The sequence below is a fragment of the Anomaloglossus baeobatrachus genome, chromosome 1 (genome assembly GCF_048569485.1).
Source record: "Anomaloglossus baeobatrachus isolate aAnoBae1 chromosome 1, aAnoBae1.hap1, whole genome shotgun sequence".
Classification (NCBI taxonomy): domain Eukaryota; kingdom Metazoa; phylum Chordata; class Amphibia; order Anura; family Aromobatidae; genus Anomaloglossus; species Anomaloglossus baeobatrachus.
Window position 1 is genome coordinate 750,575,053 of NC_134353.1, and position 16,958 is coordinate 750,592,010.

At 47.1% G+C, this 16,958-nt stretch overlaps 1 protein-coding gene across 2 annotated transcripts in view; it reads left to right on the forward strand.

Annotated features, from left to right (window-relative positions):
• Positions 1–16,958, forward strand: part of BRAP (BRCA1 associated protein) — a 149,139-nt gene that overhangs the window by 75,036 nt on the left and 57,145 nt on the right. For both annotated transcript variants that reach the window (XM_075323736.1, XM_075323744.1), the window contains 2 exons: positions 6,143–6,218; positions 14,283–14,421. In XM_075323736.1, coding sequence (XP_075179851.1) covers positions 6,143–6,218; positions 14,283–14,421 — 215 coding nt within the window. The remainder of the gene's footprint in view (positions 1–6,142; positions 6,219–14,282; positions 14,422–16,958) is intronic.

The following is a 16,958-nucleotide window of genomic DNA, read 5'->3' on the forward strand; positions in this document are numbered from 1 at the left end:
CGGCGTAAGGGCCTCTCTGCTTCTAAGTCGACCTTAGCTCGTTGGATTAGGTCGGCCATTTCCGATGCCTACCAGTGTACTCAGGTGCCTCCCCCGCCGGGAATCAAGGCACACTCGACCAGAGCTGTCGGTGCCTCTTGGGCTTTCAGGCACCAGGCTACGGCTCAGCAGGTCTGTCAGGCTGCCACTTGGACTAGTCTGCATACCTTTTCAAAGCACTACCAAGTGCATGCTCATGCTTCGGCAGATGCGAGCTTGGGCAGACGCATCCTTCAGGCGGCTGTCGCCCATTTGTGAAGTTAGGTTCCGCCTACTTCCCAGTTTTCTGTTTTATTCCCACCCATGGACTGCTTTGAGACGTCCCAATATCTGGGTCTCCCATAGGAACGATAAAGAAAAAGAGAATTTTGTTTACTTACCGTAAATTCTTTTTCTTAGTTCCGTATTGGGAGACCCAGCACCCTCCCTGTTGCCTGTTGGAAGTTTCTTGTTCCGCGTGTTATCACCGGCTGTTGTAGACAGAGGCTCCGGTTGTTCCGGTTCTTGCTCTATCTCTACTTGTGGGTGGCTATTCTCCTTCAGCTTTTGCACTAAACTGGCTAGATTTGGTTATCCAGGGGGTCTATATGCTCAGAGGGAGGAGCTACACTTTTTTAGTGTAGTACTTTGTGTGTCCTCCGGAGGCAGAAGCTATACACCCAATGTCTGGGTCTCCCAATACGGAACTATAAGAAAAAGAATTTACGGTAAGTAAACAAAATTCTCTTTTTTTGTCGCCACAACTTTTGCGCAAAATGCTATAAGAGGCGATCAAAACATAGCATCTGTGCAAAAATGGTACCGTTAAAAACGTCAGCTCGAGACGCAAAAAATAAGCCGTCACTGAGCCATAGATCCCGAAAAATGAGAACGCTACGGGTCACGGAATATGGCGTAAAACGTTCGCCACTTTTTTCGGTCAAACTTACGATTTTTTTTTTTTAACCCCCTTATATAAAAGTAAACCATGTTTGGTGTCTACGAACTCGCACTGACCTGAGGCATCACACCCACACATCAGTTTTACCATATAGTGAACACCGTGAATAAAATATCTCAAAAACAATAGTGCTATCGCACTTTTTTTGCAATTTTTCTGCATTTGGAATTTTTTTGCCGTTTTCCAGTACACTATATGGGAAAATGTATGGTTTCATTTAAAAGTACAGCTCGTTCCGCAAAAAATGAGCCCTCACATGACCATATTGACTGAAAAATAAAAAAGTTACGTCTCTCAGAAAAAGAATGGCGAAAAAAAAAAGGAAAGCGAAAAATCGACCAGTCGTGAAGGGGTTAATATCTTTATAAATGATCTGGATAACGGAATTATTGGGAAACTCCTAAAATTTGCAGATGATACTAAGATAGGAGGAGTAGCCAACACTAGAGAGGAAAAAGATCATATTCAAAAGGATTTAGACGCACTTGAACAATGAAAAAAAACAAGATAGCCAGCACCAAATGTGCACTACTGCACTAAAAATTCCAAACTGTACTATTATTAAAATTTGAGATTTTTGGCAAAAAATTGCAATTTCTTGAGCTACCACGTCACGGCAAATCTTATTGGTGCAGTCCTACACTAAAATATTTTTATATAAAATGTGCCATGCAGCCTCACATATGGAAATGTGTTTTCTGTGCTTGTTTTCTGAACTTTTGCCTCCTTGTTCCCCCCCTTCTGATAGTGGAACACTGTATTCCCTCTCTGGGGGCTGACAGAATTTTTTTTGTCCATTGTAAGTTTCTGGACTCTGTCTTTGTCCACTGTCTAGCGAGTCAGAATCTGTGTCTTCTCTGAATTCACATGCCTACTACGTGCCTGATACTTCAGCTCTCCTTCTGCTCTGTCCACTATCCAGCTATTCTGAGCCACCATCTACACGAACCACATATCCGATACTACATCACTAGTAGTGCTCTGCCCACCATTTTGTGAGTCATCCTACTAGCTGTGTGTTAAGTTGGTTTCTTTACATCCCATGAACACATGGCTAACGCATCAGAGTTTCTAGTGCTCTATCCACTATCTAGTGAGGCAGTCTCTCCATCTACCACAAACCATTTTGTCGACCACAGCAGTGGTCCAGATGATCTGTCTGCTATCTAGTCAGTTCGTTCCACTACCTGCCACTATCCTCACGGTGGTTCACAGCAGACTTCCAGGTACTCTGTCCACTATTCTGTCAGTAACACCTCCTTCTGCGACCCACACTGTAGATCCAAATTTTATGCCCACAATAGGGGTAGTCTCTGCAATCTACCACAACCTTCGTGGTTGACCACGTCAAGTATCTCAGGTGTTTGTCCTCTCCTAGTAATCCGTTCACTATCTACAGAGTCATGCCCACCACTTAGCGGATCACAGTGTGGTTCAAGCAATGCCATTGCTTCAGCTTTCGGATCAGTAGTTTACATTTTTTCTTACGGAGATTGGATTCTGTCAAGAACTTTTGCAGACACCAATGACTCCTATTCCCAATCATCAAGAGAGCGGACCAGTTTCTCCTGCAATATTCTGTATCCTTTTTCAGTATTTCTAGGTGCTGCTACCCGGATTGTCTGTACTACTATGTGGACTCCCTAGTTAACCGGCCCCTGCGGTTCAAGAAAGTCGGCCCTCATACCCAGCTTTTTCGTGCTGGTTGTGACAACGAAGTAGTCTCTGCCTGTTCAGTTTTCCACTGTAGTTATTCTCCCAGTATTCTTTCCATGAGTTGCTGGACCTCATGGAGGAGATTATATAGTCTAGTAAGTCGGTCTGTTGTTTCTCCCCCTACAGCTGCGGACATTTTCGCTGCATCATTGCAGTGACCCGTCGTGCTGGGGACCTTATCAGAATAGACTGTTCTACTTTCATAAGATCCATTGTCTTCTTGCATTTCAGGGACTTTGCCTGCCTAAGGGTACCTTCACACTTAGCGATGCAGCAGCGATCCGACCAGCGATCTGACCTGGTCAGGATCGCTGCTGCATCGCTACATGGTCGCTGGTGAGCTGTCAAACAGGCAGATCTCACCAGCGACCACTGAACAGCCCCCAGCCAGCAGCGACGTGCAAGCGACGCTGCGCTTGCACGGAGCCGCCGACTGGAAGCTGCGGAGACTGGTAACTAAGGTAAACATCGGGTATGGTTACCCGATGTTTACATTAGTTACCAGCGCTGTGTGCAGAGAGCAGGGAGCCGCGCACACTGAGCGCTGGCTCCTTGCTCTCCTAGCTGCTGTACACATCGGGTTAATTAACCCGATGTGTACAGCAGCTACATGTGCAGAGAGCCGGAGCCGGCAGCACAGGCAGCGTGAGAGCTGCAGAGGCTGGTAACTATTAGGTAAATATCGGGTAACCACCTTGGTTACCCGATGTTTATCTTGGATACAGCTTACCTCAGCTGTCAGACGCCGGCTCCTGCTCCCTGCTCGCTTCATTTGTCGCTCTCTTGCTGTCACACACAGCGATCTGTGTGTCACAGCAGGAGAGCGGCTTTGAAGAAAACGAACCAGGGCTGTGTGTAACGAGCAGCGATCTCACAGCAGGGGCCAGATCGCTGCTCAGTGTCACACACAGCGAGATCGCTAATGAGGTCACTGCTGCGTCACAAAAAGCGTGACTCAGCAGCGATCTCGGCAGCGAGCTCGCTGTGTGTGAAGCACCCCTAAGTCTGGAACTGATTAGGGTTCTCATTATTACCGTCCTTAGTCCAGCTCTCACTATGTGACATGAAGCATTCTTGCCTATGAGAAGCCTCAAGGTTTTCATTCACAGGTCTTCCGGGTCCAGTGGCCGAATGGTACCACTTGTTCCTCTACAGTGCTCAAGCGTACATACTGCTTCATCCCTCTTCACTTTCCAGGGTGGCGTCTCCACTATCCAAATTAACACCATTAGTGTTTGCCCCACTTTCTTGAAGATACCTCCGCTCTCCTACTTATGGAACCAACAAGAAAACCTTATGCCTTTCAGTCAGTTCCATGATCTTCCATGGCTTCTTGAGTGGCCCGGCTAGTTTCTTGTAAGCGACATAGCATTTTGGCATTTTGTAGCCTATGCAGGCTATTTGGTCCACCTTTACTCTGATCTCATCAGGGTTGGGGCGCTTTTCTTCTTCTTCTTCTTTTTTTTTTTTTTTTTTTTTTTTTTTTTATAGACTGCTGCGTGACTCTTCTAATCTTTTAGAGCAGTTTTTCCTCTCTGGTTTGATCACTACAGATCAAGGTAGTCGTCTTCTGATCCATTGCTTAGTAGCCCAGAACATGTCTCTATTCACATAAGCAAGAATGCTTATATCGTTACAGAGCTTTTTCTTTCCTTTTTTATTTTACTATCTCTCTTGATATTCGCTCAAGGGATCACCAGCTCCCCCAGTGGTAGAACTTACTCCAATACTCAGAATTTAGGTTACTGATAGTCTATAAGCATCCTCTGTCTCATCTGGTACTCGGAGCTAGTCGTTTATCGAATTGGATGCTTATCTAATGACATCCAGGGTGTTTTATGGGGCTTCCCAGTGGGTATCCAGGTCCTGGGTTTTCCCAGAAGCTTCAATATCATCATTCAGCTCTTTGATTATTAGCTGGGAAGGAAAGCTCCACTCCTGTTGTCATATGCTTACTCCAGGTTGTTCCTCAATTCTCTGTGGATCAGATCCCTTCCATTAAGCCTTTTAAAGGAATCTAGAGTACAGTCACCGGTTAGGTTCCCCTCTGACGTGGGCACACTTGGCAAACTTTCTATCGCTATCCAGGGGTCCCGGGCTCCTTTATGGGGCTTAATGCTCTCTAGCGCCCACCTTGGGTAGTCATTTTCTCTTATTGCTTCATTCCGGTAAGGTGTTTTTGGCCAACGATCACTTCCTTGTGTGTGTTCTATAATGAAGGTCCTATCCATTGCCCTTCCTTGTTAATCTCCCCTGTACAGGGCACTCCTGCATCATTTACACAGAGGGGATGTGGGGAACTGACAATATAATGTATAATCTTGGTGTGTCATATGCACAGCAAAAAGGGGAATAGTGTCCCTAATAGTTATTAGTATGTATCACTCACTTTTGTAAGCTAAGGCCTCCTGAGGAAGAAAAATCAATGAAACGTACGTCGAGGCGGATATACTTGGATATATTATGTTTCTACTGATAGAACAACTCGATATTGCTCATTTAAGTTCAATCAGTAGCAACATAATATATCCAAGTACGGGTAAGGTTAACACTTACATGAGTGTAATGGTCAGTCACCACGACATCCCCCCCTCGCCTCGACGTACGTTTCATTGATTTTTTTTTTTCTTCCTCAGGAGGCCTTAGCTTACAAAAGTGAGTGATGCATACTAATAACTCAGTTAGGGACACTATTCCCCTTCTTGCTGTGTATATGACACACCAAGATTAATTATTGAGTCCATAACAGTCTCCTTCTTCAATCTCGACAGACATCTGTCTTTTGCTGCACAAGGTGTCCTACTATTATAATGATGTAACCATTGACTTAATCCTTTTTGAATATAAAAGTTATTGTGCAGCATGATTGATAGGGTGGAATAATAGAAATCTCATTGCAATTTGAATTGTTCTACAAATTTAAATTTATGTTCAAAAATTGTATGTGACAACCCATATATATGGTCAGTCCCCCACATCCCCTACCTGTGTGTAACTGGTGCAGATGTTGTTTTTAAATTCTAATTATCTAATAAAGATTAATTTTAAGCCTTAAAACTTTGGTTTTGTGTTTATAATCTGCAGGAGGAGCTTTTTTTTTATCTTAGCATAGTGTTAGCCTCCTATTGGCAGCAGCATACACCCAAGGTTTCCTGTGTGAGTACCCAAAATATTCTTTTTTCTGATGCACCGTAATAGTGAGAAAGCTGTCAGTCAATTACAGAAGGGCAAAAGGGAGCCCGCAGCTCATGAATAGTCTAGACTCTAAGCCACATCACTTTCACTGCTCTGATACTAATGAACTGTAAAATTAGCCAGAACACAATACTTTTCCACAAGAAGATGTACATCTGCAGTCAGGGTGCCTGACACTAGTATATCCTGCCCTGTCTGGAAGAAATACTGACAGATCCCCTTATCTTAGCTAATGGGTCTTCTATGTTTCAGATGTCCAGTGTGTAGATACTGCCAGACTCCAGAACCGGTGGAAGAAAACAAATGCTTTGAGTGTGGCGTCCAGGAAGTAAGTCCGTATTGTGAATCCCCACACTGAAAACATATGGCCTCCTTTTCTCCTGCGTGTCTTACATAGAGCACATTGAACAAATTGTTCTTGTGCCAGAAGTAATGTTTTCATAATGGAACAAAAGTGCTAATTCAATCCATAATCCCTTGTGTTTTTGCTCATGCATATGTATCCGCTTATATTGCAGAATTGCACTTTAACTACTTTCGTGCCAGTTCTTTATTTTCCTATAACTAGAATTGAAACCTTTTTCCTTTTATTGTAGCACTCGTATTCTTTCACTCTTAAAGCTGTTTAATGTTAACCAAGGTTCCAATGTATGTATTGTTACATGTATAACGAGAACAATCCGTTCTGGGAGTGTGCTTGTTAACCAAGTTACTTGTTCAGCAAAGTAAGATTTCCCATAAGAAATCATTGCAATGCAGACAGTTTGTTCCACAACTTGTTAAATGTCCTATCCTGGTCCCCTATTGTGCCATTCCACACACGTACAAACACGCACACACACACATATTATTCTCACCTTACCTTCCGTTCCATCGCTGGCCTTCTGGATCTTGCAGTTTGCCGGTACAAGATGTGTATCTGGTAACCATCGCGACGAGAGAGGAACTTCCGCTACTAGAGCGCTGACGTCAAAGGCAGGAGCCGCTTGCCTCTGATATGCCAGCTCGCTGCCTTTGAGTAGTGGCTGACAGCGGAAGTTCCTCCCTCGTCGCGATGGTTACCCAATACACCTCCTGTAGTGGCGAACTACAAGAACCATGAGGTCGGCGATGGAACGGAAGGTAAGGTGAGCATAATATGTGTGCGTGCGTGTGTGTTTGTGTGCACTGCAAGAGCGGGTTAGAGCGCGGTGGATGTACAGAACCGGAAGTGTGTGCGGTGAGTATTTTTGCTCGTTTGTCAAAGCTTGCTCGTAAACTGAGTTACAAATATGCAAGCTTTGCTCGTTAAGCGAAATACTCGCTAACTGGGTTACTCATTAAGCGAGGTTCCACTGTATATAATATTGTCAGGGAACCTTTATTTCTTTATCGTTCCTTTGGGAGACCCAGACCATGGGTGTTTAGCTTCTGCCTCCGGAGGACACACAAAGTACTACACTTAAAAGTGTAGCTCCTCCCTCTGAGCTTATACACCCCCTGGTAGCCAGTCCTAGCCAGTTTATCGCTTTGTGTCAGGAGGCATACATCCACACATGCATTCTCATCTGATTTGTTTGACTTTTGGAAAGAGTTTGAAGAAAAGCGGGTCCATGTCTGGACTCCCGGCATGTCCCTTCTCATCCCACTGTGTCGGCGGTGTTGTTAAGGTTGATTTACAAGGCTGCAGCCTTACATGCCGCGCTCCTTCACCATCCCTTCTGGGCTCTGGCTTGAAGTGGGAGCCAGCACGGTCTCCATGCCTGGCAGGAGTCCGGTCTCCATCCACAGCCCCTTGAGGATTCTGCTGGACCGGAGCACTCATCCCCAGTGACATGGCCCTGCGTCTCAGCAGCTAAGTACCTGAGACGTTTATGTTGAGGGTCCCGGTTCTTTATTGTAAGGGGAGAGTATGCTGTATGTGATTGTTTTAACTTTTCCGGCGGGTTTTCTAGCTTTTGCCTGAGAACCGCGCCGATGGTGCCTGCTTGTCGGCCTCGCCGCTTAAATTTAGGCCCCGGCTTCGCCGGAGGCCTAGTTTCATTTTCCTGCCCTCGCAGGTTCGGCTCCTCCCGGCGGCCGTTCTACACTGAAGAGGGACACTCCCCACTGCTGGGGCGTCCCTCCTTCCCTGCAGGTCTCTATAGCCCTCCAGTTCCCGCTCTTTTATAGGAACGCCCCCTAGTTTCTCAGGCAGAGTTCACTCTGCTCTGGGACATCCTGCATCTCTGCTGAGGTGCTGCGACTGGGGGACCGGGCTTCAGGATCTGGAGGGCACACAACACCGCGCTCAGCGGTCTGGTAAGCCACAGCCGGTCTCCGGTTGTGGACCTCTGTATATTCTCCCTGGGGTTCATTCTCTGCAAAGCCCCCACTCCAGCAGCATGTCTCACACAAGGAGCAAGGCTCCAAAGCTTTATTCTGCATGCACTGAATGTAAGCTCCTGCTGCCTGAGCCGAGCACCTATCCACATTGTGATGTCTGCTCTAACTTGGCGGTGCCACAGCCTGGAGTCTCACACCCAGTTGTCTCTCAGGCTGCTGCTGCACCTGTGACTGAACCCCCGGCCTGGGTAGAGTCCTTTTCTTGGTCCATATCCCAGTCATTTGTTGAGTCCATGGGACTTTTGTCCAGGACTTTGATGAATATGCATCAGCCTCCCTCACAGGGTGCCTCTAATACTCTTGACAGAGGACTCCTATCCTCTGACCTCCGTCCATCGGAGTTAACGGAGGATTCATCATCTGATCCCAGACCCCGTCCTTCTAAGAGAAGGCGCAGGGTTTCCTCCCCATCCCCATCCCACGGCTCTGTCTCTATTAATTCTGTGCTGGATCTCAATCCGCCAGTGTCAGAGGAGCAACTCTCTTTGGCAGAAAAACATCAGTTTAGCTCGCCTAAGAGAGTGAAGAGTGTGTTCTTTAACCACTCCAGTTTTCAGACCGCTGTGACCAAGCCCAGGGCCTGCCCTGACAAACGCTTTCCAAAGCGTGGTTCTGATGACCGGTTTCCATTTTCACCTGAGGTGGTCAAGGAGTGGTCTCACTCCCCAAAGGTAGACCCTCCGGTGTCTAGGCTATCAGCCCGGACCGTTGTGTGGGTGGCTGACTGCACCTCACTTAAGGATTCCACTGACCGTCAGATTGAACTTCTGGCCAAATCTGTGTATGAAGCTGCGGGGGCCGCGTTTTCCCCGACTTTTGCAGCAGTGTGGGCTCTCAAAGCCATCTCTGCTTCTCTAGAGGAGATGCATTCCCTCACCAAGGAATCTATGCCTGAGATGGTTACCTTAACTGCTCAGGCTTCAGCTTTTTCATCTTATGCCACGTCTGCCATGCTAGAGGCTGCTCACCGCACTGCGGTGGCTTCAGCCAATTCTCTTGTTATCCGCAGGATTTTGTGGCTTCGAGAGTGGAAGGCAGATGCTTCTTCCAAGAAGTTTCTTGCTGGGCTCCCTTTTGCTGGTTCATGGCTGTTTGGTGAACAGCTGGATGAAATCATTAAAGAAGCTACTGGCGGGAAGAGTACTTCCATGCCACAAACCAAGACCAGGAAACCCGCCCAGGGTAGGAATCAATCGAGGTTTCGTTCCTTTCGTTCCTCCAACTGGTCATCCTCTAAGCCTTCCGCCTCGTCCGCTAACTCAGCCAAGGATCAGAAATCCAACTGGCGCCCAAAAGCGCGTCCGCAGAAGACCGCAGGAGGTTCTGCCACTAAGGCAGCTTCCTCATGACTCTCGGCCCGCTCCAGCCACGTCCTTAGTCGGTGGCAGGCTCTCCCACTTTGGCGACGTTTGGTTAAAGCAAGTCTCCGATCAGTGGGTGAGAGACATCATATCTCATGGCTACAGGATAGAATTCTCTTCCAGCCCTCCAAACAGATTTTTTCTCTCAACTCCCCCCTGCTCCAAGGCCGCCGCCTTCTCACATGCCGTGGCGTCCTTGCAGGCAAACGGAGTGATTGTCCCAGTTCCCGCTCAGGAACGGTTCAGAGGTTTTTACTCAAATCTCTTCCTAGTTCCAAAAAAGGACGGTACCTTCCGGCCCATCCTGGATCTCAAGCTTCTCAACAAGCATGTCCGGGTGCGGCATTTTCGCATGGAGTCTCTGCGATCAGTCATTGCCTCTATGACCCAAGGGGAGTTCCTGGCGTCCATCGACATCAGAGATGCCTATCTACATGTGCCAATCGCAGTGTCACATCAGCGTTGGTTACGTTTTGCGATAGGAGAGGATCATTTCCAATTCTCGGGTATTCACCAAGGTCATGGCGGCAGTGATTGCGGTCCTGCACCTCCAGGGGTTAGCAGTGCTTCCTTATCTAGACGACCTTCTGGTCAAGGGTACATCCAGCGCAGACTGTCAGCGGAGTGTTTCGCTCACTCTCGCCACCCTAGCCCAATTCGGGTGGATTGTCAATCTTCCCAAATCCACTCTGACTCCGACCCAGAGTCTCACGTACCTAGGGATGCAGTTCGAGACTTTGCCGGCACTTGTGAAGTTGCCCTTAATCAAACAGCAGTCTTTCCGGCTAGCGGTGCGCTCTCTCCTGAGGCCCCGCCGTTATTCCCTCAGGCGCCTGATGCAGGTGCTGGGTCAAATGGTGGCCTCCATGGAGGTGGTTCCCTTTTGCCCAGTTCCATCTGCGTCCTCTGCAGCTGGACATTCTCCGCTGTTGGGACAAGCGGCCTTCCTCCTTACAGAGGTTAGTGGCTCTGTCGCCACGGACCAGGAGCTCTCTTCAGGGGTGGCTTCGACCCCTCTCCCTGTCCCAAGGGCGCTCCTTCCTGACTCCGTCCTGGGTGATTCTCACCACGGATGCCAGCCTATCCGGCTGGGGAGCGGTACATCTCCACCACAGAGCACAGGGCACTTGGACTCCGTCCGAGTCAGCCCTTTCAATCAATGTGCTGGAAACCAGAGCTGTGCTTCTAGCTCTCCTAGCCTTTCACCACCTGTTGGCGGGCAGGTACATTTGAGTCCAGTCAGACAACGCGACAACGGTTGCCTACATCAATCACCAAGGCGGGACACGCAGCCGCCTGGCAATGTTGGAGGTCCAACGCATTCTTCAATGGGCGGAGGACTCCAAGTCCACCATATCCGCAGTCCACATCCCTGGCGTAGAAAACTGGGAGGCAGATTATCTCAGCCGTCAATCCGTGGACGGTGGCGAGTGGTCCCTGCACCCGGCAGTGTTTCAGTCAATCTGCCGCAAGTGGGGCACTCCGGACGTGGACCGAATGGCATCCCGTCACAACAACAAGGTTCCGGTTTACGTGGCTCGCTCCCACGATCCTCAGGCCTTCGCCGCGGACGCTCTGGTTCAAGACTGGTCCCAGTTTCGTCTGTCCTACGTGTTTCCCCCTCTAGCTCTCTTGCCCAGAGTCCTGCGCAAGATCAGAATGGAGGGCCGTCGAGTCATCCTCATTGCACTGTACTGGCCCAGGCGAGCTTGGTATCCGGACCTGCTCCAACTGTCCGTGGAGATGCAGTGGCATCTTCCGGACCGTCCAGACCTGCTCTCGCAAGGTCCGTTTTTCCGCCCGAATTCTGCGGCACTCAAATTGACGGCGTGGCTCTTGAGTCCTGGATTTTGACGGCTTCTGGTATTCCTCCTGAAGTCATCTCCACTGTGACTCGGGCCCGTAAGTCTTCCTCCGTCAAGATCTATCACAGGACTTGGAAAATTTTCCTGTCCTGGTGTCGCTCTTCCGGCCATTCTCCTTGGCCATTCTCGTTGCCGACCCTTCTGTCTTTTTTACAGTCCGGTCTGCAGCTAGGACTGTCCCTCAACTCTCTCAAGGGACAAGTCTCAGCTCTATCAGTGCTGTTCCAGCGGCGTCTCGCCCGGCTGGCTCAGGTCCGCACCTTCATGCAAGGTGCGTCTCACATCATTCCGCCTTATCGGCGGCCCTTGGATCCCTGGGACCTTAACTTGGTCCTCACGGTATTGCAGAAACCCCCTTTCGAGCCCCATAGGGAGGTTTCTTTGTATCGTCTTTCTCAAAAGGTGGCCTTTCTAGTTGCCATAACTTCTCTCAGGAGAGTCTCTGATTTGGCTGCGCTCTCCTCGGAGTCACCTTTTTTGGTTTTTCACCAAGACAAGGTAGTTCTCCGTCCGACCCCGGACTTTCTTCCTAAGGTGGTCTCTCCCTTCCACCTTAACCAGGATATTTCCTTGCCTTCCTTCTGTCCGGCCCCTGTTCATCACTTTGAGAAAGCGCTGCATACTCTAGATCTGGTCAAAAAGTATAACAACTTTATTATTAAAAATGATTGCCAACTGGCAGAAAACCTAAAACCAGTGGCATCACATGTGTAAATATTGTGTGCAGTAAAAGCAGGTATCAAAGTACAGGTATTACAATATAAATGTTGAGGCTGATTAAAGGCATACAAAAATGTAAAATCAATTCACAATGCTAAAGATAGTTGCTAGAAAAATTCAAAAAGGTTGAAATATCATATCCATTTGACATCAATAGTGTAACCATAAAAAGAAACACACAGTTATCAGCCTGCACATGTACAGTGGTATTAACAGTGGTATGTAAAGTAAAAATTTACATGTGAGAGTATATGAAATACCAAAATGTATAAGTAAAAGTTGAAAGGGTGTACATGTGAGGCATATATGAATATATGGAGTATGCATAAAAAATTAGAAGTCTATAGTGCAAGGAGTAACTGTGGCAGAAATTCAGCCAAGATTGGATGTAAAGGGTACATATAAAGAGGTTTTTTTTACCTGGACACGGGGATACCAATGCTCACATGTGATGCCAGCCCGAACGCGCACGTTTCGGCGTCACCTTCGTCCCCGTGTCCAGGTAAAAAAACCTCTTTATATGTACCCTTTACATCCAATCTTGGCTGAATTTCTGCCACAGTTACTCCTTGCACTATAGACTTCTAATTTTTTATGCATACTCCATATATTCATATATGCCTCACATGTACACCCTTTCAACTTTTACTTATACATTTTGGTATTTCATATACTCTCACATGTAAACTTTTACTTTACATACCACTGTTAATACCACTGTACATGTGCAGGCTGATAACTGTGTGTTTCTTTTTATGGTTACACTATTGATGTCAAATGGATATGATATTTCAACCTTTTTGAATTTTTCTAGCAACTATCTTTAGCATTGTGAATTGATTTTACATTTTTGTATGCCTTTAATCAGCCTCAACATTTATATTGTAATACCTGTACTTTGATACCTGCTTTTACTGCACACAATATTTACACATGTGATGCCACTGGTTTTAGGTTTTCTGCCAGTTGGCAATCATTTTTAATAATAAAGTTGTTATACTTTTTGACCTAATCGGTTTCCCTTGAATATTTTTGTGTTCTGTTTTCGGTGCCTAGTTATGTTACCGTAGGTCAATCACATCCATATGACCCACACACTATTATTTTGAATATGTACCAATTTCTTTACAGTTTATTTTTTTAGTGTGGTGTACGGTCATTTTCATTGATCAAACTTCTGTGTATACTCTAGATCTGGTGCGTGCTCTCCGGATTTATGTGTCTCGCACCGCTGCGCTTAGGCGGTGCACCTCTCTTTTTGTGCTAACCACAGGGCGGCGCAAGGGTCTCTCTGCTTCTAAGCCGACCTTGGCCCGTTGGATTAGCTCGACCATTTCGGACGCCTACCAGAGTACTCAGGTGCCTCCCCCGCCGGGGATCAAAGCACACTCGACCAGAGCGGTCGGTGCCTCTTGGGCTTTTAGGCACCAGACTACGGCTCAACAAGTCTGTCAGGCTGCCACTTGGACTAGCCTGCATACCTTTTTGAAGCACTACCAAGTGCATGCTCATGCTTCGGCAGATGCGAGCTTGGGCAGACGCATCCTTCAGGCGGCTGTCGCCCACTTGTGAAGTTAGGCTCCGCCTACTTCTTAGTTTTTTCTGTTTATTCCCACCCAGGGACAGCTTTGGAACGTCCCATGGTCTGGGTCTCCCAAAGGAACGATAAAGAAAAAGAGAATTTTGTTACTTACTGTAAATTCTTTTTCTTATAGTTCCGTATTGGGAGACCCAGCTCCCTCCCTGTTGCCTGTTGGCAATTTTCTTGTTCCATGTGTTATCACCGGCTGTTGTCGTGGACAGAGTCTCCGGTTGTTCCAGTTCTTACTCGGTTCTACTCGGTCAGCTTTTGCACTAAACTGGCTAGGACTGGCTACCAGGGGGTGTATAAGCTCAGAGGGAGGAGCTACACTTTTTAGTGTAGTACTTTGTGTGTCCTCCGGAGGCAGAAGCTAAACACCCATGGTCTGGGTCTCCCAATACGGAACTATAAGAAAAAGAATTTACGGTAAGTAACAAAATTCTCTTTTTTTCTCTTGCACAACTATGCAGATTTGAATTGTAATACTTTTATTTTTGCAGAACCTCTGGATCTGTTTAATTTGTGGCCACATTGGCTGTGGTAGATACGTTAGCAGACATGCATACAAACATTTTGAGGAGACCCAACATACTTATGCAATGCAGTTAACCAATCATAGAGTCTGGGATTATGCTGGAGGTAAGAGTACCAATATGTCTTTAATCACTAGGGTGGCCTTAGACATGACATTTTTGAATGGCGCAAAACGCAATGTATCCACCAGAAATTATATTTAAAATGACCATCTGGACCTCATGACGACTATTTTAATGTGTGATCTCCTACATATGTGTACATAACTTCTACTGAAAGAGATTATGTCTTCCGTAGCCACCAATAAGAGTTATCAATCCCACAATTCAAAACTAACAACATAAATAGGCTTGTCACGTGACCTGAGATAAAATGCTAAACCTGAACTGGAATGTCCAATGTTGGCTCCTTGTCTTTGATGTCGGCTGTGGAGCAGATGATGGCTGTATTATTATTATTATTATTATTATTTATTATTATAGCGCCATTTATTCCATGGCGCTTTACAAGTGAAAGAGGGTATACGTACAACAATCATTAACAGTACAAAACAGACTGGTATAGGAGGAGAGAGGATCCTGCCCGCGAGGGCTCAGTCTACAGGGAAGGGGTGATGGTACAATAGGTGAGGACAGAGCTGGTTGCACAGTGGTGTACTGGACTGAGGGTTATTGTAGGTTGTAGGCTTGTTGGAAGAGATAGGTCTTCAGGTTCCTCTTGAAGCTCTCCACGGTAGGGGAGAGTCTGATATGCTGAGGTAGAGCGTTCCAGAGTATGGGGGAGGCACGGGAGAAATCTTGTATGCGATTGTGGGAAGAGGAGATAAGAGAGGAGTAGAGAAGGAGATCTTGTGAGGATCTGAGGTTGCGTGCAGGTAAGTACTGGGAGACTAGGCCACAGATGTAAGGAGGAGACAGGTTGTGGATGGCTTTGTATATCATGGTTAATGTTTTGAACTGGAGTCCTTAGGCGATTGGAAGCCAGTGAAGGTATTGGCAGAGTGGCGAGGCTGGGAAATAGCAAGGGAAGAGGTGGATTAAGCGGGCCGCAGAGTTTAGGATAGATTGGAGGGGTGCAAGAGTGTTGGAAGGGAGGCCAGAGAGCAGGAGGTTGCAGTAGTCGAGGCGGGAGATGATGAGGGCATGCACTAATGTTTTTGCTGATTCTTGGTTAAGGAAAGCACGGATTCGGGAGATATTTTTGAGTTGTAGTCTGAATGAGGTGAAGATGGCTTGGATGTGTGGCTTGAAGGATAGAGGGTTACTCCAAGGCAACGAGCTTGTGAGACTGGGGAGAGTGAGCAACCATCAAGTTTGATGGAAAGGCTTATTCAGCCATCGTCTGCCTGTAACAGCTGGGTGCAGAGCTGAGCTCCACCCTCTGCTGTTAACTTCTGTTCACTTCTGCTGACTATCTCTGACAGCAGCATTTATAGAGCTGTTTTGGGTTGGCGCTCTGTTCTAACCCTCCTTCACAACCCCTACTCTCTTCCCCCAGTGCGACGTGATTGTGGGGTGCCTGTCATCATGGCACTTCTATATGATTAGCTACACAAAGCAATAACATTTCCCTAAGAAGACTAAAAAAATTACAGTAAGTAAAAAAAACCTTTTAATTAAAAAAAAAAAAAAACAGTCAGCTTTCAAAACACCATGTTTTACGCCATTAAAATAAACAAGGAGAAAATTCATATATGAGGTATAGCTGTATCTGGCGAAAGTCTGATCTACTAAATATAAAATTTCTCTGACGCCTCATTGGGGGACACAGGACCATGGGTGTTATGCTGCTTATCCATAGGAGGATACTAAGTAGATGCAAAGATGTTAGCTCCTCCCCTGCAGTATACACCCCCTGGCTCAGCCAGGCTACCCCAGTTTTAGCTTGGTGTCTATAGGAGTCACATCTCTGCAGACTACTGCAGCAAGAATTTTTTGTTTTTAGAGGGCGACATTTCCTTCGGGGACCGATTTTCCCAAAACCATCAACAGGCAGGAACGCGGAGTGTCGCCTCCCCGTACCCCCTCCTGCGACGCTGGATCCTGGGCTGTTACTCAATGGATGACAGGTCTTATGGCACTGATTTTCCAGAGCCCAGAGCAGATGAAAACTTCCTCAGTCCCTCTTGCAAGCTCTGAGTTGATACACGCTGCGCACCAGTGTGACCAGGCAGCAGGCATCAGACTGCCATCTCCACAGGAGTTGAGGTGAGATCCTTCTGATTTTTCCAGAGCAGATGAAAAACTTCCTCACTCCCTCTGGCAGGGTCTGAGTTGATACACGCTCTGTGACCGGGCACAGCAGACAGGAATTGGAGCAAAGGTCAATCTGACTGGATGCACATGGGCTAATTGCAGATTCCTGCATAGCATTCCACCTGTGGCGGTGGGAGGGGACAGCTCCCAGGACTCAGTGCAGCCGTAGCTGCGGTACACTTATAGATTTTTTTTTTTCTGTCCACCATTGTTGTGCAGGGCCGGAGGGGGGAAGGTGAGTCCCTTCCCACCATTTTTTTGTTTATTATATTTTCTCATGCCTTCTTGTCAGAGCGAAGCCCTGTCCCCTCCGACACTCGATAAACCACGCCCCTCACGAAAGCACGCGTAACCCTCCTCACACAGGATCTACAGAGCATTGCTCTC